Here is a 20,934-nt window from a genome sequence, read left to right as displayed (position 1 = left end):
TATTAAACCAAATGCTCACATCAGGATGTCAACAATCTCACACTCACAATAACAATGCATACTTGCAGATCTTTACAAGTTTAATGTTTACTATGTTTACTTTCTTAGTTTAGTATGTTAATGTGCAATTTACTAGTTACCTCTAAACAAAAGAGACAAATGTTGTCTTGTTCCTGCTGATGAAGATAATCAGTCATTGGGATTATTTCTTTTGGGAATTATTCAAAATTAATGTCTGTACCAAGATTTGTGTCAATCCATCATATTTAGGGATATTTTATTGAATTAGCAGGAAATGAATGACCAGCATCATTAGGATTCATCCTCTGGGAACCATAAATGTAGTCATGGCAATCCATCCAAAACTTGTTGAGAGTTTTCAGTCTGGACCAAAGTGGTTGACCAACCAACCAACATTTCCATCCCCAGAGCCACTTTGCAAGAATGGCAAATAAGAAGAACAAATTTTACGTGTGTACATTCTGAAGTGGATCTATATGAAGCACACACTACACATTTCTCAAAGGGTAACTGAGGAGTTTACTCACAGCATCCACAAGATTCACCACTGACTTGGCAAAATTCTTTGTGTGCTGCTTGGTCTTGTGTCGTTTAAACTGCAGGCACAAAGAGGAAGAACAAAGGCATATAAACAATATAAACGTATATGCTGCAGTGATTTGATGGTGCTCACTCAATAAAGTAACTCCCCCTTGTGGGATAAAAACAGAGTATGTCTGAAATGTTAATGAGCTGCCTGATATACAAGAGAAAATATCCGTTACACAATATGAAAAGATAAAAGAAAGTGAGTGTTGCTGTCGTTGCTTTGAATGGGAACACATACCATACTGTGGTCACTGACAATCATGATCTCCAAATACTTCATCTCCTCAAATATAGTGCGAGGCATCTGCAAAATAAAAAAAACATCAGCAATTATCAGGTAGTGGATCGTCTTCTTTCAACAGTCCCATTATGACACTCTGAGCATTTGCACTATTGCAAAGTTATTAAAGGGGTAGTTCAGATTGTTTAAAGTGTGGTTGTATGGGGACAGTCAATGTTTTACCTACAGTAGATGGCAGTCGACATGCCACTAGTTTGGAGAAGCAGAGAGGTGTACAGGCACAGACACGTTACACAACCTTTTCTGACAAACCATCACCATTATCCAAGTCAAATATTGCTCTTTCCAAACTAACCAGGCAAAATCAGTTATTTTACCTCGCTTTTCTGCAGCTGCCTCCATCGGTTAGGTCGTTTGTGTTGTTGCGTGACTTTGGTGTTTTAAAAGGTTAGTTTGGATTCATCAAAGTCACACAACAACACACAAAAAAACTAACTGTTTGAGGCAGCGGCAGACAAGCAACTCCTGTGTTCTGCAAGGTGAAATTACTGTTATTGCATAAGGAGTTTGGTTAAGCAAGAGAGAGCGATATTTGGCTTATTTAACAGCGGCTTCCCGTCGGAAAAAGCTGTCAGATAGCAAAGTAAAGTGGTGAAAATATTCTAAATATTGCATACAAAATATTGGATTTTTTTAAGTGGCTAAAATGCATTTTTCTACTGACCCCTGTCCCCAGCAGTTCCTTGCTTAGCTTCCATGCTGGCACTCCTTCTGCTTCTCCAAAGTGGGGGCGTGCCAACCACCAACTACTGTAGGTAAAACACTAACTATTGGTAAATACCTCATGCAACCCCACTTCAAATAATCTGAGCTATACCCTTAAACTCTTTGTATGACAGCCCAAGGGTGGGTGAAGTCAAGTTTGTTGCATTACTTCATTAAAAAAGTGAGATCAGAGACTTACTGCTCGCTTTTTCCTGCGCTTCAGCCAGGATAAGTCATCCAACTCCGAGAAGAGCTGCTCCTCCTCAGCTGTGAACACACACAAGGAACCAGTGACACTTCAACAAACATATAAAGTATTTACAACTGGGTAAGTCTCTGTCATGAGTTCAAGCCCACAGGGTCATGTTTTTCTAATACTTTTCCCAGAATTTTCAAAATTGTTTCCTGGAATTCCCCAAGAAGTACTGTGTTACATTAAGTGTGCTAGACTAGAGTAGAGACATCAAACTTGGCAAAACTGCTGGCATCAGTGGAACACAACTTTTCATGCTTCATGAAAGTAGTAAATGACCTTTAGCTCATTTGACAACATCAATTTCTAACACTACACAATTAATTTCAGTTAATTCCTCAGTAATTTTCAGTTTTTGACTAACCAAAACTACGTTATAAAATGTTAAAGTGATAATTCGGATTATTTAATGTGGGGTTGTATGAGGTACTTAACAATAGTCAGTGTATTACCTAAAGTAGGTGGTGGTCAGCAGACCTTCTGTTTAGAGAAAGAGCGAGGAAGCTAGGCAATGAAGTGCTGAGGATAGAGTCAGCAACAAAATGTATTTTAACCACTACAGAAAAAGGTCAACCTAAGAAAATCAATATAAGTTTAAGTGTACACTGTATTTAGAACTTTTTCACTGCTTTATTTTGCTGTCTGACAGTGTTTTATGACAGGAAACCGCCATTACATAAGCCAAATATCTTTCTCTCTAAATCAACCAAACTCCATAGGCAAAATCAGTCATTTTAACTTGCAAAACACAGGAGTTGCCAGACTACCACTGCCCCAATCACTTAGTTTGTTTTTGTTGTGTGACTTCGGTGAATCAAAACTATCCTTTTTAAACACTGAAGTCACACAGTAACACAAACAAACAAACAGATCAAGACCAGCAGCTCCCGTGATGTGCAGCGTAAAATGACTGACTTTGCCTATGGAGTTTGGTTGGTTTAGAGAGAGAGTAATATTTGGTTTGTTTAGCAGTGGGTTTATGTTGTAAAAAGCTATCTGCCCTTAAAGTAAAGTGGTGAAAATGGTCCTCCTACTTTGGGGGTGCCGACACCATTTACTATATGTCATAAATCGACTAAGGTTAAATACCTCACACAACCCCACTTCAAATAATACAAACTATTTCTTCAAGCTGCAAAAACATTATAATTGTGTTTTCTTTCACAGGTTGGAGCTCCATTGTTAAAACCCAGGATGCACCTCTGTGGCCTTGCTTACATACTTTGTGATGAACAGGGAAGGTAATGTCAGGGTCGAGAGAGGCGTGGTCAAAGGTGGGAACCCTTACCCTGTTCCTCTGAATCATTGTTCCAGTCAAGCGAGGCTGTTCTTCTTAATTTGTGAGGCCTTGCAGCTGTATCCTGCAGGAGTGAGGCAAACAAGTGTTAGGAGATTGAAGAGGAACTGAGACATGCAGACGCTACTACTGGTGAAGGACAAAACCTGTTGAGATTAAATTGTCAAGTAAAATAGAACGTTAAAACTTAGTGTAGTGATTATAAAACAGATGTGGAGAAATAATATTGAACTGTGTCTGTGTCTGTAGTTAACTCAGATACATTTACATTTGTTTGAATGTTGATTAATGTACAGTTTCCATTTTCAAATAACTAAACTAATAATGATTTTGTAATTTTTGTGCCAAAACATAAATTTAAAAAGTCACAAATAGAGGGCAGGACAAATAGCTATGATGATATTACTAGGCCTGTTTTGGATCACAACAACCCAGAAGTGGGGGCCACTTATACTGTTGGATGTTAGAAGTTACTATGTTAGAGATGGGTGGTCCAAAAAAAGTAAAGTTCACCAGGATCTGAATTTCTTCATTAAAATTTTATTTAGGAAAACGTCCACCTCTCTTTTTTCAGATCAGATCAGAGTAAACCTTTAAATAATACCCCAAGTGAGCATACTAGAGTTTAAGCTACTGCTCTCAATAACATGTGAGAATTCATTTTGGCCAGACACGCTTCATTGTCTCGTCTCCCTGGTGGACAGGATGTCCTCAGGGTGTTGTGCACGTGTGGTGGAGGTGATGCTGCATGAGTATCAGGACAAAAACTTTGTGTGACACATATTTTGGATCTCTGCAACAGGAATAAACTTACGATTGAATGAGTCTGTTGTAAGGGCTCAATTAGATACATATAGACTCCATCGTCAAACATCCCGCTGCCGGGCAGAGAAGAGAGAAGACGAGGGAGAGAAGACAGTCGATAGTGAGTCAATAGGAGCAGAGACGAGTGTATCCGTAGATATTCTGAACACGTTGAGGATTACACACGATTCTGCTGTTCACTTACTGCAGCCCGTTGCAGGTAGATAAGGCCACACGGGAGTTCTCGTTCCCTCTCACCTGGCCGTGGTAGTAACAGTGCTCACCACCCTGAGGGAAGAAGATACAGTGCAGCTAATGCACCATCACAGCAAACACCAGGCCAAAACGAAAGCAGCGACACTGGCAACATAACACACAAAACTGTGTCTACATTCTCCATTACACTGTGTCGTATTATTTTACTTAAAGTCGCTAAATACAACAGTCAGCCTCATGAGATGTCAGCAAGCAACTATTTGTAATGTAAAGATATAGTGGAAAAATGCCTTTCTGAGCAGAGAATGACATCACACTCCCTGCGTCTTTGTTGTTATTTAGTCATCTCTGTAATGAATAACTTTCTCTTATTTCAGCAACAGTGCACTAAAATATGTTCCTCAAAACATTTAAGGTGAGAAATAGGTGACGCAGTAACCGAATCATGAGCCATTTCTGATCAACACTGCTTAGTTTGACAGTTCGATCTAAGTTTCAGCAGTCTGTTAAAAATGGTTGTTTCTGGAAGGGAACCCTAGATTTGTGACACTCTTGACAGATTTGTACGTGTTGTTTCTTTATTGTGCACACTAAACAAATTGATTATGATTTATAATATTCCAACACTTTGTTTAAGATATGAGTAGGTTTAGGGACAGAAAACACTTGGTTAGGGTTCAAGAAAGATCATAGTTAAAATGATCACTCTCGCATGATATTCGCAGGTCTGGGGTTCCCTTCTAGACATGAGAGCCAAGAGAACAGCAACCTGGTTACAAATGTTTTTGCTTTACAACTAAACAGTCACTAAAAAATGTTTCTGACAACAATTTAATCAAAGAGTAGACAATGCATTAACATAATCAGGAGCGCAAGACAAGTGCAACATTGTAATTTGGCAATAACAAGCAAAAACGAGTTCTCCACTGTACGTTGATCAGCTGTGTATAACTGTCAGCTGTCTGTCGATGTGAAGCTAAGAGTGTTATCCTAAGTTCAGTGACTGCTGCTCTCACTGCCTGCCAGACTGCATTAACACATTGTTCAGTTTAACTGTTATAAACATCTATCCCTTCTAAAAGGTTATTAATGGTTCCTTACGACTCATAAAGAGACATTTACTCATTCAGTGAACATTCAGCATTAATTTTGACTCTAATTAAGGGGAAACAGTCAAATAAAAATTAATTCCAGCCTGAAAAGTAAATTTCAAAGACACTGTGGCTGTAGCTTTGGTGTCAGAGTAGAGAATTTTACGATATGTCATGTTTCCCTAATCTCTGATGACATAACATTGTCATTTTATGATTTATTACAGTAAATATATAACAGATTTCTCCTTTAATTATCATGTGTTAGAATTTTCTAACATCTCCACAGAGGAGGTAACAGCTTGTCTCACAGACGCCAATTTGCTATATTTGCAATGCATTTCAGCGGGGGGTCTGTGCTTGTTAAGATGTGCAGCTGATGCATCGCAAGGTGGGTCCTGGCACTATCTGTGACTCAGCTGTCAGATCCAGGGTGAGCAGAGGACATTCTCCCCTCCCCACCCTCGCTCCATCTCTGTCTCTCTTTTCCTTCTCACTTCACCCATCCCACGCTGCACTGATACTGCAGAGGGCTTTCTCTCCCGAGTCACGTGACCAGAGCTCCAGCAGGAGGATGCAGGGGAGCAAAACCCTGCTGATTCAGCTACAGTATGCCCGGCCCAGCCCAGCCTGAATCAGCAGCAGCAGCAGCAGAAGCAGAAGCCATCTCTCATTCCCAACCTGTTTTTACCTCTTCTTCTCTCCATCTCTCCTTTGTTTCTCTTCTGTAACAACCATGTACTTTCACATCTATCTATCTATCTATCTATCTATCTATCTATCTATCTATCTATCTATCTATCTATCTATCTATCTATGTCACTCTTCTTCCTGTACATTTTGTCCTTTTTCCTTTGCTTTCAAAGACAGATTTCCTGGGTGTAGTTGCAGTTATTTGGATGACACAAAACAGTCGCAGCTTTAATTCGATTACCAGAAGGCTTGACGATAACAGATAACATACGGCACAAACTGATTTACAGGAACTCACACCCATTTCTGTCTTTTATTTCAAATCCTATTTCCTGAAGATGAGACAGAGCATATTTGTGCCTTTGGCTTCGCAGACAGCATGCATGACTGTACAAAATAAAACCAGCAGGATGCTTTGTACCGGCTGAAGGTACCACAGACAGAACCAGACTGTAGCATTTCAGTCACGACTAGAGAAGACGACGTTACCTTTGATAGGACAGGTTTGCCGCCCTCATAGTGGATCTCGACATAATCTGAAGACAGCAAGTCACTGTGAAAAGAGAGATTTCAGCTAGTTAGGGCGGCAGGATGTGATGCAGCAACAATAAAAACACACAAGAGGTCTGTCTGTTTTTGGTTTTTCTGACTCACAAATTGTGGTTTTGAATTTAACGGTGAGTACTGCTTTGGCTGGCATATAAACAAGAACACTCATCACCGCTGTGGCTAGATCAGCCTGCACAAACACTCCTGTGGCATCCCAAAAGAGCAGCGGCGATAAAAAATGTTGCCTGCCCTCAGGAAATTATGATGCATTTACTTCTGAGGATAATTAATTATCACAGGCAGAGCGAGACCACACAAACAGAATAAAAATCTTTCAAAAAGCATGTGAATAAATACGGTCGTAAACAAGATGCAAAAAGCCCAGTTACTGACTAATTTTGCAAAATGAATTATCAAAGTGACTCATTATGGAGCTGCAACTAACTAGAGATGAGACCGATCTGATCTAATCTAATATCGGTATTGGAGCCCAGTGCTGACGTAGGGCATTCACTGGGTATCAGTCTCAGAACACTGATCTACATTCCGATCCTAATTCCCCAACACCACATGTTTGTCACGTGTCTTTTATTTCTAAACACTATGCTAAGCAGCGTATATTACTCTTCACTTCTTTTCTGCATTAACACATAATATAAAGGTGAGGAAATGTACTAGCCACCTCACTCCTGTGTAATAGTAAACAAGCACAACAGTGACAATTATCAACATAAACCTCCAGGAACCACCATGTTCTGAACAAACACAGACAAACACAAACAGTAACGTTTGTATTGTGGAACAGCAAACTTACACTCTGAATGATACATCATGGGAAATTATGCACAAAAGGACCATCTATCAGCCTATCAGCTGCACATGTGAATGTCACAAGTCAAAATCCTACAGCACCGCACAATGATTGAAGGACACCATTACACAAGTTACATTACATCAACTACAAAACCTTTTCAGACAGGTGTTCAGCTTCAGCCCCATGTAATCTTACTACAGCTACTACTACTACTACTTATAAATAATCATAGACATCAAGAAAAAAGAGCACAGTTATCGGTATAGTACACAATGATTGAACTCCATTATACAAGTTACATCACACAAACTACACAAACATTCCAGACAAGTGTTCAGCTTCAGCCTCATGTAATACTACTGCAACTACACAATGGTTGAAGGACTCCACTACACAAGTTACATTACACAAACTACACAAGCTTTCCAGACAGAGGTTCAGTTTCAGCCTCATTTAATGTTACTACAACTACTGATAATCATCATCATCATCATCATCAATGGAAAATGGTGGGAAAAAAAGCAGATCACTGCAAGATGACATCCCCAAATGTCATGTATCAAACAATTCTTAACTGATATTCAATTCAAGACTTCAGACTAAAGATTAAATAAACACGAAAATATTCACCTTTGAGAAGCTGTAATCAGAGAATTTTGGCTCTTATTTCTTAAAAAATGACTAATATCGATAAATCTGCCCGTTTTCAAAGCCTGAGACACAGCTTGCATAAAGGCACCCCTCCTTTGTTTACTTTCTTAGTTTTGGTCAATTCCAGGATGGCTATGTGTTCATGATGATGTTATTTGATCCCAAAGACACTCAACAATTGCTGTTTGACATAACTTCAGATTATAACAAATATATAAAAAAGGTCTGTCCTAAGGCATTTATTAGATTTTCACTCTTAGAAAGTGGAAAAACTGTAAAATTCCCCAAAACTACTGTATCTCTAAATGATCTCTTTAATCAAATCACACACATTAAGTTAATCTGTGTGATCTTCTTTTTCATAATAACTCATGTAATATTTTTCACTTCCATTCACTGAGCCTCCCCTGAAACCGTTTGGAACCCTTGGACCTTAACCTTTAGATTAATCCATTATCAAAATATTCGGGGATTTATTCAATAACTAGTCTATTACTTCATTAATCATTTCAGCTCTAAATCACAATATCTACATAAAGGAACCATTACGAAACCACATGATCATGAGTGTTTCTTCTCTCAGTTTTAGATCAGTGGTTGGGAAAACAGAACACTTAACGGGAACAGAAACAAGTAACTCAGTCTGAAAGCTACCAATGAGGCCCAATGTGATAAATGATTGCGAGGCCTCGGCTTCACCTTGAAACACAACAGTCCTCAGCGGCAGTTCCCGCTGTCTGAGTCAGCGTCCCTCACCCGCTCCACGCACACACTCAATCTGTTAGCTGACAGCTGACTTCAAGAGGCTGCGATTTCTGCCACAATGGCGCTTTTTTTTTTTTGTCTGAGTAACCTTGCAAATCAAAAACATCCTCCTCTGCGTTGACATGTAGTGGCATCGCAGCACAGAAAAAGAAAGAAGAAGAGATGGACGTGATGGATCTTTTCTTGTGACACCAGCAGTGTGACATTTCTGAGTGATGCTCAGCAGTGTGTAAGCAGGAAGTGCACCATTATGAGGGAAGAGTCAAGGCATGAGCGGCGTCTGTGAGAGGTTCCTGAGTGAGGGGCTATTTATAGTCCAATAGATGAGGCAGGCCGAGCAGAGTGGGCCACGCTAGAGTGCACTAGTGTTTGTATCAGTGTGTGTGTGTGTGTGTGTGTGTAGAGAGAGAGAGAGAGAGCGAGAGCGGGGGACGGGGCATTGCAGAGCATGAAGAGGTATAGTACTGGAATGTGAGGGTACACTCTAGAAACGAGGGTTCCACAAGGGTTTTTCCTGATGTGATGGGGTTCTAGCCAAAACCTTTTTTGAAGAAGAAGAAGAAGAAAAAGAAGAAGAAAGGGTTTGTTATTGGTTTGTTGTAAGACTAGACTTCCTTTTTTGGAAGAAACAGTTTTGTCAAGTGTTCTTTTTACCATGATATGAAAGCGTCTCGGGAGAACATCCCAGGTGGGTTCTAGATAAAACCCTTGAAATATAGAAGGGCTCTAGGTAGAACCCTGTAGGTGGGTTCTTGCCAGTGCCCTTGGAAAGATCCTGGACAGAACCTCAGAGAGGGTTGGTGAATTTCTAGAAGAACTCCTAAGGTTTGTTGTATCAGAATATGAGAAGGTTCTCAGTAGAGCCTCGTGGGTGGGTTCTAAATAAAACTCTTGGTATATAAAATGATTGTCAGTGGAACCCCCTAGGTGGGTTCTAGATATATCCCTTGGAATAAAAAAAGGGTTCACATTGGAACCACCGTGGTGGGTTCTAGATCAAACCCTTGGGATATAAAAGGGATCTCAGTGGAACCCCATAGGTGGGTTGTAGATTAATCCTTTGGAATATAAAGGGATTCTTGGTGGAACCTGCAGGGCGGAGTCTAGATAAAACTCTTGGAATATAAAAGGGTTCTCAGTGGAATCCGCTGGGTAGGGTCCAGATAAAATCCTTAGAATATAATAGGGTTCTATGTGGAACCACTTGAGTGGGGTCTAGATAAACCCATGGAATATAAAAGGGTTGTGGACAGAACTCCAGAGAGGGTTGTTAAATTCCTTGAAGAACTCTCTCATCAAAGGTTCTTTGTGCCATAATAAAAAGGGTCCTCAGTAGAACGCCTTGCATGGGTTCTAGATAAAACCCTTAGAACATTAAAGAATTCTTGGTGGAACCCCTGTGAGGGGTCTAGATTCAACCCCTGGCATATAAAAGGGTTCTTGGTGGAACCCCCTGGGTAGGTTCTAGATAAATCCCTTGGAATATAAAAAAGTTCTCGGTGGAAACCTCTGGGTGGGTTCTCGTAAGCACCCTTAGAAGGTGGAAAGATTGTGGATAGAAACCCCAAAGAGGGTTCTCAAATCTGGTGGAAACGTGGGGCTGGTTCACTTGATATGTTGACATCTGGACATCTGGTTCAAGAACCAGAGCCCATTTGGTGGAAAAAAGCCAAGGGGGTTCTGGTTGGAGAACTAGGTATCACCCTTTAAGTTGGGTTCTAGGCAGAAACCTCTGAAAGGGATCTAAGTGGAACCCTTATAGAATGTTCTGCCAGGAACCAAAAAGGGTTCACCTAGCCAAACAAACCTTTATGATTCTAATTAGTACCTTTTTTCTCAGACTATATCACGATATGTGTGTGTGTGTGTGTGTGTTTGAATGTGTGTGAGGGCTGTGAAAGTGTGTAAAAACGAGGAGCAGGGAGTCCTGCCCTGAGGTCTCTGAGTCCACAGGAGACGGAGTGACACACTGCAGCAGCAGCAGCAGCACCAGCAGCGAGGGCGAGACAGAGGCGAAGAAGAGAGGGAGAACCAAAAAACTGCAGGAGGTTCTCACGTCTGGCACCAGATCAAATGCAGCTCTGAATCCTGCGGTGACACACGGCGCTGTCATACCTCTAACACATGGAAATAATCTGCTTTGAGGCTAAATAAATAGAGATACTCTGAAGAAGGGTCAGGGTTCTCCTTCACATTTCAGTTTCTCTCAATATATGATTTACATTAAACCATCACAGTGGTAAAAAAAAAAAAAAAAAATCAGCCTTTTTGCTTTGCAGTCCAGTAAAAGGTAAGCACATACAGTAGCATCCATTGGCAGGTTGCAGACCTATCTATATTTAGATCAGCACTGTCGCAGCTACAACACCAAGCAGAATTCAAACCCCTGTTCTCACACAAAAAAACGGCACACACCGGAGTTAGCTCATGTATCTCACAGATAACCTACGGCACAAGCAAACAGCTGGGAATCAAGGTCACACTTTCATGCCTCTGTGCTGCTGTAGAGAGCTCCTGTTGTATTGTGCCTGACAGTGTACAGAAGTGATATCTGTTAAATATGATGCGCTGTGTGCGTGTCAGTCTGCTGTCAGATTGTGTGAGCTGGGACTGTCAGGATGAGAGACGCATGTGTCTGTCTCTATGCTGCTTCACATATGCTACAAACTATACCTGCACAAAAACACAAACACATGACAATATTTCAACTCCACTGCCACAAAACCGCACTGAATATGTTACCAATATAAGAGCATGAAAACAGACAGAAACATTAAGAATTTATGATTTTCTTGAGCTTTGAAAAAATTATATGCACTTAGAGGATATAATGATAATTTCACTGAGAAACAGCAAGCTTTAATTTCATATTTAAGAACTTATCTGCACTGTCTCCTGAATTAGACTCACCTGTCTCATTTACATTTATTAAATCATCTGGTCTTCTGTCCGTCCCTTGTCTGTGTAGTTGATGCAATACTATACGTTTAACAGTAAAATTAAAATGATTTTAGTGTAGAATTTTACTCAGTTGAACATTAAGGCTACCAGGATGGGTGTGTGTTTTTATTTTTGAGTAAATCTTGTTTGTTTTGCAGTTTTTTGTTTGTTTTTATTTTCCACTGTGATTTGATAAATATGAAAAATGGAAATACTAATCTTTAAATCTTGAATGCTATACTATAGACTTCAGCTAATAAAATATGTTTTTTTAAAGAAACACTGAAGCTATCACAGGGGATTATGACTCTCCCTTTGGCCTTCCTGATAAGCATCAGCTCGTCAGTGAACATCGTCAGATATGTGGTCTCCAAACAACAAAGTGCTCAACAGAAAATTAATCATTTCTGGAGTATTTCCGATATTATCTGACCTTCTATATTTGCACAGTTAGACACATCCTATCCACTGCAGATAGCTGCTGATATGTGCACTTCAAATGATTCTACGGAGGCATTGAAATGATGCTCAAACTATAAAGATGGCAGATCATCCTTTATTACTGTGTCAACAGCCAGCAAACCAAATAAAATGTCTTCAACCAATCAGGTAAAGCAGATAAATTTAAAACAAAGACTGTCCATCTTAATAGTAATGAAGTTGAGGGTATTGTTGGGCAGTCTAGAAAATTTCAAGGCACACTGATTGTGAATATAAAAAAACCTTTAATAACCCATGGATTAGCCAACGAAGACTTTCAGAGTCTTCATCACGGCTTAAGGTCAAGTGAAGCTTTCCATAATTTATGGAGGAGATTAAATTATGCTCTAAAGTAGCACTGACTGCAGGGTTCAACATGGATGTTTTTTTCAGGGTCAGAAACCTACTTGCCTGAAATAATTTTTATTTGTCCCTGTACGCATTGTTTTATTTATTAGAGTCTATCAAATAATAACGAAGTCTAAAGTTAATTGTCATGTTTAATCTAGGGCTGCAATGTCCATAAAATGTCTCAAAATAGTGACAAATGTCCATCCCTGTTTTTTAAAATCCAAGGTCGTGTCTTTGAATGACTTGTTTTGTCAAAGCAAAACTCAATTCAATTTAAATCTCCATATCTAGGAGACTGAAAAACAGCATTTTCTGCCAATTTTGCATGAAAATTACATTAACCATAAATCGATCATCAAAATAGTTTAATCGATGTATTTTTTTACCATTTTGCCCAGCCAGCAAAGTGAGTTTAATGGCATTTTACTTGCCCTGGTAATCAGCAAAACCCTGAAAAAGTGATGTTTTTCTTAAAAATCTTATTAAAATTATTTTTGACAGACATCACAATCGCGATATGATTCACAATGAATGTGAGTGATCATTTTTGCATCACAATTTTCATTCGCACTGAAAAACACTACTAAAATCATGATGATATGACATTTGTTGGCATGTTCTTTTACATCTAAAGGACAACATTTGTACAGGACAGTGCATCTCTGCAGCTCTACACTACGTCATTTTAATGCAGTTTTGTCGCATTTTTCCTTTAAAAAAACATTGCAGCTTGTGCGATTTGGATATTACACTTGGCCAAGTTGCAGTTTCAATAATATTTTGATTAACTGTGCAGCCCTAGCTTTCGTGATGTAAAAGTAAGTATAAAAATAACCCGGATTTATGACTCTATCTCAGTAGTGGATCTGGTTATTTTGTATTATTAGACAGAAGAGCAGCAGGCTGCGAACTAGAGACCTGCACATAGACAACAAATCTAACCGCAGAGATATGTGGGTCTCAACATCTAACAGCACTCAGCTGTGCAGACAATATAATATTACAATATTTTTTTACACAATCCAGCTTTAAATTCCATTAACAGGCCTGAAATCCAATTAGCACCTCAAAGTCCTTGTTCACATGCACATTAAGCCTTCACATATGTAGAGCCGGCTACTTTGTGAAAGGAGTAGATCAATATCATTGAGTGTCCGGAGCCTCCAGTCTCCAAATGGGACACCGATCACAGTCCGCAGAATAACTGTCTCTATGCTTAGTTTGATGTAAACCAATCAAAGCTCATTAAAGATTGAGACTTTGGTTTTCCAGATCATTTTGGAAAACAGTTTGTCTTTGTCTGCAGTCTGGCAGCTGAACTAAGATTGCTCTTAACACTTGGAGGAATCTGGAAACCAGTGTGCTGACCTGTTCAATTACATTATCTTCGACTGACGGTGCATTAATCACTGATCTGACGTATAACAGTGCATATCGCTTACAAACAACAGCCATCTACAGACGGGAATCACAAGTGCTGTCATTTTGGGTTTCAGCTATGACACATCTTGCTGGTTCACAGTTCAGTATCTTGCAGAGATACAGTGTATCCACGGCCGTTTCTGGTCACTAAAGAGGGTTTCGTTTTCATAGTCAAACAACTCAATGATGTTCACGTTAAATTCATCTTTGCCGAGCACTCACACATCTTCTGCTTACAAAATAACTTTTCTCAGTCTCACACTGATCATGTTTGGGATATGATGTGAACTTGGAGCATAAAGCAACCTGGTTATATAATATTAAAGGAGGAATATGTAACACTTGCACATCAAAACTGCAGTCCAAATAGCGAGTTGAAGCCATATAAGATAAATTAAATAGGTTGAAATCCTATTTAATATACAGTCTGTGGTTGAACTGTTTCCCCCCACCCCCTCTTCCCCAGACTCATGTGAGGTCAGGTAGGCCGCAAGAGCACTGCAGGAGCACAGGATGAGCACAACATTAGAACCTGAATAACAAGCGACAATGACTCCTACGCTATAAGTCAATCAGCTGTTTATGACCGTCAGTTGTCTATCAATGTAAAGTTAAGCCTGTTCTCCTGAAAACAAAAGCCCTGTTCTGAAAATAGACACTGGAGTTTGAGTTCAGTGACTGCCTGTCTCACTACCTGCCAGACACCATTAACATATCGCTCAATTCAACCGTTATGAACATCTACTCTTTCTAAAAGATTATCAATGATGTCTCTCGACTCATTAACAGACACTTACTCATTCTGCAAACATTCAGCATTAATATGAACTCTAATTAACGTGAAACAGGCAAACAACAACATAAGTTACAGACAGGAATAGAAATTATTTCAAAATTTGAACTTGGCACATTTCCCCTTTAAGTTTTCTGGTCCTCTCCTAATTGATGCACAGGGATCAGAGTTTTACTTACTGACCAGGTTTTTTGTGTCTCTCTCCACTCTCACAAAAACAGCTTACAACACACATTTGGCTTACATCAGGCCTACATTTTAATTAGTAAAACTAAATACCCCTGCCTTCAGAAATAAAACCCTGAATCACACATTTTCCTTTGATGGTTTCAGACAATTTTTTTTTGTGCCATTTTTTTATGCCACGGTATTTGTGTCAGCGTGGATCCGTTGTAGCAGAAATGTTTGGACAACGTTTAGACAGCTTCTCTTTAACCTCAGGATGAGACATTCTGAGATTTTCAACCATCTGCACATTAATGTCAACACGACCCCGAAGGCAGATACTGTTGCGAGAGACATGCAAATCATTCAGTGGAAGTTTAACCACAGGTCTAGAAATTTGATATGATTAAAGGGAAATTCCAGTTTATTTCAACCTAGTGTATTTCTCATTGCCAAATGTGGCGATTACGACTCTATGGGTCGTGCTAACTTTGTACTTGTCAACTCAGATGTAGAGAAATAAATATAACTTTCACATGAATCATTTCATAATCTTGTATTTGAGTCTGACTGACAGTAAACGCAGAAAGTGTTAAAAAATAAAATATAGATAGAAAGAAAGATGTTGTAATGTGTAAGTTTCTTTTTGTTAAAATGGATTTTTATAAAATTGGTATTGAAATAGGTCTCCTTAAGGGAGCAGTATGGAAGTCAAGGTATCAGTAGCAGTACAGGTATCTAAAATTTCTAAATGATACCCAGCTCTATACATTTGATAATACTGTTTAATTAATCCATCATCTCATAAACCATACGATATGCTTCTAAATCGTTTCCATTTTTTTCTGTTCTCGCTTTGTCTCCCTCCTCGAACACCTCCACCAACACACTGACATGACACTGTGACAAAACGCACAACAAATAAAGTTAAAAAAGCATTTGACTGCTTTTTTACCCCAAATTTCTTATAGATTGCTCTCATGAAATCCTTTGGCCACATTAATCGTGTAGAGAAAATCTTATATTGTAGCAACCCTACTGCATATGGCTCTACAGTGAGAATTTTCTTTTACTGATAACAGTGGTTGACTAGCTATGAAATAAATAATTTAGCAAAAATGAATGACTGTAGTTGGATGAAATGAGGAGGACTTACTTGTTCAGCGCTAGATCCAGAACAAACCTGGTGCCAAACGCCTCTAACTGGAAGCTGGCCTGGGCGAGGTGGACCGCCTGTGAGGGAGAGAAAAGCAGTCACTGCAGATGATGGCTGCTTCAACATCATCTATCTACAGCACGATGGCGCACAAATAACAGATGTGGTGGATAAATGGCAGATGGTAATGTACAGTGGGTGCACTGGAAGAAAGGCTTCCTTCAGTGTGGTCACTCTGGCATCACTCCAGTTCTTAAACAGATGTTTAAGTTTATCTTTTAATGTGCTGTGATGGGTACCCTTGATTAGTCTGATGCTGTGCAGTAAGATGGTATTAAAGGAGACCCATTATACCCATTTTCAGGTTCATACATTCATTTGGGAGTTTTCTAATGGAATAGGCTTACATGCATTAATGTTGTAAAAGCACAGTACTTTTCTCATTCTGGCCGCCGCTGCAGCGCCGTGTTTCACCGTCTACAAGAAACACTCAGTTTTAGCTCCTGTGACCCCTCCCAAAACCCAGTCTGCTCTGATCTTTCAGCTTCCTGCTTTTGTCAGCACTGCTGGGGTAGCTTCACTTCATTCTTCAACAGTCTGAACACCACGCCAAAATGTTTGTTTACACGAGTTGATGACTGTCTGTCCACAGATGCGCAGTAAGATTATGAAATAGTCACTGCAACACCTTGAGGTACTGATGCCATTTTAGCATTAACATTTTTTAAGAGGACATAATTAATTAGCAAAGTAAAAGCAAAAGTAAAAGTGAAAATAAAAGTTAAAAACAATTCTTACCCATACGATTATGGGGCCTTTTATGTGGCCCTTGGTAGCTTCCACCCTAAGGCAACTACCAGGCTGAGCTTAATGATAAGTCCCCGTCTGGTGTTGTTTATGCCAAGTGCACTGCACTGCCTTCTTAATACGGCAGCATTTATATATATATGGCTTACAGGTCTGACACACCCACCGAATGAGAGAAAATGTACCTCAGTTTAGGTTGCACGTCATTTTGAGGAAACATGTAGTTCAATCTGAAGATTGAAGTAAAATAAAAAAAAAACGTGCCTTACTCTTTGTTTCCACCAGAGTGCTTCAGCAGCGGAGCATTTTGTCCACCTGATTATGCTGACTTTGAGATTTTGTTGATCTGGTCATTTTTCCTTGCTTTTTGTGCTTCTGCCATAAATAAGTAAGTTACATAGTTAAATAGTTTTTATGGTCGCAAGTCTGAATGACATGTCTTATTTTGAAAACTGACCAGACTCTCTGTGTTGTTTCTGTGTCTGACTTCCTGCCCGCTTGATCTGCTCCAATCTGCAGATTGACGCAACATCCATCCTAGCAGGAGGTGGTGCCAATATATTTGGGACATCATAAGGTGTGGCAAATCTGTCTGGCGTTTTGAAACACACATTTTCCGAAAGATGGGGCGGGCAAAAAAGAGAGAGGACTGTCTTTTCACATGCTTCTGGGTTCTTCAGACAAGTAAAGTTATTTTATATTGAAAAACAATAAAATAGTGTTTTTTGCATATGTGACCGTTACAGGCAGAAAGGTTGTTGAGTCTCATTCCCAGGACGTCATATACAGATGTTTTGTGTTAATAAAGTGTCTCAAGCGCAGCAAAATAATGAGAGAATAAGGAAATATGGGCAGAGGGCAGGGTCTCTCCAGATACACAGACAACCACATGCTTCCAGTGATAACTGATGACTGAATGTGATTATGTTTATATGAGTCTATACATTGTCTTTTTTTGGAAAAAGTTTGCACATTATGTCTTTAAAGATAGAGTTAAGGTTTAGCACAAGCCATAAAATGGACTTAAAATGTCAACGCTTCAACCACACAGCATAATATTAAGCAATCAAAAACTCCTGCTATAGATTAAGATGGTCTTTGTAAGAAATATCACCTCACCACCTCCCATTATCTCCCTCACCCATCCCTCCTTGACGCTGGCTCACCTGGCCGTCTGAGGCTTGGTTCTTGGCCCGGGTGTCCAGGTCATGATAGGTGCTCTCCGAGTCCTCGTTCAGGTAGTAGATCAGCCGTGAGGGGTAGGTGATCATATGCTCTACTGCATGGTGTGTACTGTTATCTGTGGCAGGTGCTGCAGTTGCCTGTTGCTTCAGCAGGGCTGGCACTGCGTCCCTCTCAACCTTGTCCTCTACTCCTTGAGAAACTGCAAGAGAGGATATCCACCAGAGCACAGACGTTTTAAAAAAAAAACCTGATCAGGTCCAAATGCATGCACACACACAGCGCCAACTGTCATCCTTTATTCATGAAAGCATTGATAATACTGAGGCTTTCATTGCAATTCTTCAGGACACAGTTCAGTAAGATTGGCTACATGCCGTAGTCTACAGACAACCACATATGGCAGTTAAGCTGATTTATAATACAGAATATAGATTGCTTCATTTCATTGAGGGATACTTTTGATATGCCTATTGCTTTAAGTGAAAAACTCTGCAGCAGACTGATAAATGCAGTGTGTATTATGCAATACATATAGCCTCAGACAATATAATACCATACACGTGAGTAAAAAAGAGTCACTTTTAATTAAAATATGGTAGTAATACATAATAAAAAGGGAGTTTTTTATAAGCTGAACAAAAGATGCTGAGATGCTGTAGTCTGCCTCATGCACCATCACGCTGGAGACGCCGCATATTAAATGAAACACTTCCCTCTCTTTTTAGGGGAAAAACGCGATGCTGAGCACCTGCAGTACATCTCCAGAGATTATTTTTACCAAACACAGAAAGTGTAAGATATATTTACTGACGTTAAAGTGACCAAATAAAGCCAGAACCCAATGTTGCAATACGTACCGGATGACGCTAGTGATGGATGAAGCCAAGGCGAGAGGACGCTGACGAGCAAAGTGGTCAGAAATATCAAATGCATGATTCATATTTGATAACTGAAATATCTCAATATCAACACATCAACGCAGTGAATAGCTTGCGGCCCATCATCGTGGCGAGGAGGTGGTGCCGTGCAGGGGGGGTTTTCTTCATGGATCCGGGAGGCACCGGGTTGCTGCTGCTGCTGCCGCTGCTGCAGTAGCTGTTGAAGTGCAGGAGGAGGAGAGGGAGGAGGGTGAGGAAGAGGAGGAGGAGGAGGAGGACGGGAGGGGAGGGGAGGATGGGAGCAGAAAGAAGGCGGTGGCCAGGCAGGGAGCTACTGGCAGTCAACCGGCAGCAGACTCCTCCTCGGTGAGCACAAACATGTCCTTCCTCCATCCAGGGCCACAGAAAACCCGTGCAGAAAACAGGAAATGACCCCCTGACACTGATGCTTACATACTATTACCAATTACCTGTTAAAAAAAATACAGTCAGTAACCTAATTCAAATATCACAATATTACCCCAGTGCCAAATATGGTAAAATTGTTTATCCCAATAATAATGTTTTATGTTCATTGTAGATTTATTAATTGTGCTACCCCATCCTGTTTGTTAGAATGCATCATGCATGTACTGGCTATTGTTGATTATTTGTAAAGACTGCTATAAATGTAAAGACTCCAGTTTTGACATCCTTCCTTTAATTGTTTCCACTGCACCCACTAGAGTGCCCTTCAGTAGATAAAACATGAGAAGGTGCTCTCAGAGTGCCCTTCCAGTGGATAAAACATGACAAAGTGCCCTCTAGAGTTACCTTCCTGTAGATAAAACACGATGAAGTGCCCTCTAGAGTTACCTTCCTGTAGATAAAACACGATGAAGTGCCCTCTAGAGTTACCTTCCTGTAGATAAAACACGACGAAGTGCCCTCTAGAGTTACCTTCCTGTAGATAAAACACGACGAGGTGCCCTCTAGAGTTACCTTCCTGTAGATAAAATACGACGAGGTGCCCTCTAGAGTTACCTTCCAGTAGATAAAACACGACGAGGTGCCCTCTAGAGTTACCTTCCTGTAGATAAAACATGACGAAGTGCCCTCTAGAGTTACCTTCCTGTAGATAAAACACGATGAAGTGCCCTCTAGAGTTACCTTCCTGTAGATAAAACATGATAAAGTGCCCTCTACAGTGTACTTCCAGTGGATTAAAAACACGATTAAGTGCCTTCTAGAGCAGTGGTTCCTAAATAAGACCTTCAGGGATCCGTGTCACTCTGCAAGTGGACCCATGAAAAGTTTTCAGATTCATTCATTTAAATGATCACAATATAAAAAAAATGCATTTGTTTAATTTATCCATTTCTTTACAAAAGACTTCATTATACCCTGCATTTATTTTAGGGTTAAACCTTTTGTAATTATTACTTATTTACACAAACTATTTCCTTTCCACAGACATCTTTATAGCCCAATCATACACAAGTCCCAGGCTGGCCAATTATTATTCTTTTTTATGCTTTTCATTAGGCCTGTTTAACATTTTCTATTATTTATATTTTCTATATATTCTATTGTATATTGTTTAAAATAATCAGAATCCGCCTTTTATTTTAAGTATGCAGAAAAAATGAAACACTCTCTTGATGTGTGTATGCTATGGGTGCGCTATACTGACATGGTGCAAATATTTTAATACATGTCTTATAACTTTCTTAAACATTTCTCTTGTGTTCTTGTTCCACATAACTTAGTAGAGGTGTAAAAAAAAAAAAAAAAGGCTACACTGAATTATTCTAAGAGACATACATGAGGGTGTCCCTGGTATATTCTCTATCTCGTAAGGCATCCTTGGCTGAGAAAAAACATGAGATAATCTGAATACCTCTGCTCTCTTGTACTTTAGGTCACACAATAAAACAATTTTAATCTAAACCAGTTGAGCACAAGCTGGAATATAGATTAAATAATTAATGTAATGTACTTTACATGATGTAGTTGGTTATGTGCAGTAT

At 39.7% G+C, this 20,934-nt stretch overlaps 1 protein-coding gene across 4 annotated transcripts in view; it reads right to left on the bottom strand.

Annotated features, from left to right (window-relative positions):
* adam23b (ADAM metallopeptidase domain 23b) overlaps positions 1-19,171 on the bottom strand; it is a 42,250-nt gene extending 23,079 nt beyond the window's left edge. For 2 of the 4 annotated variants that reach the window (XR_014771317.1, XM_084725092.1), the window contains exons 1-10: positions 18,905-19,171; positions 18,029-18,246; positions 16,056-16,132; positions 6,459-6,522; positions 4,175-4,257; positions 3,980-4,043; positions 3,157-3,229; positions 1,815-1,882; positions 848-913; positions 549-617 (exon numbers count right to left, since the gene is read on the bottom strand). Coding sequence is in view for 3 of the 4 variants with exons in the window: in XM_084725092.1 (XP_084581218.1) it covers positions 549-617; positions 848-913; positions 1,815-1,882; positions 3,157-3,229; positions 3,980-4,043; positions 4,175-4,257; positions 6,459-6,522; positions 16,056-16,132; positions 18,029-18,246; positions 18,905-18,980 (858 nt within the window). In the remaining variant the exon portion in view is untranslated. The remainder of the gene's footprint in view (positions 1-548; positions 618-847; positions 914-1,814; positions 1,883-3,156; positions 3,230-3,979; positions 4,044-4,174; positions 4,258-6,458; positions 6,523-16,055; positions 16,133-18,028; positions 18,247-18,904) is intronic. The other 2 variants (XM_084725093.1, XM_084725091.1) reach the window with 2 other exon arrangements.
* Between the last annotated feature and the right edge of the window lie 1,763 nt (positions 19,172-20,934).

This window comes from Lutjanus erythropterus, chromosome 8 (assembly GCF_056507025.1).
Source record: "Lutjanus erythropterus isolate fLutEry1 chromosome 8, fLutEry1.hap2, whole genome shotgun sequence".
NCBI classification, from domain to species: Eukaryota; Metazoa; Chordata; class Actinopteri; order Lutjaniformes; family Lutjanidae; genus Lutjanus; species Lutjanus erythropterus.
This window is presented reverse-complemented; position numbering and strand designations above follow the sequence as displayed.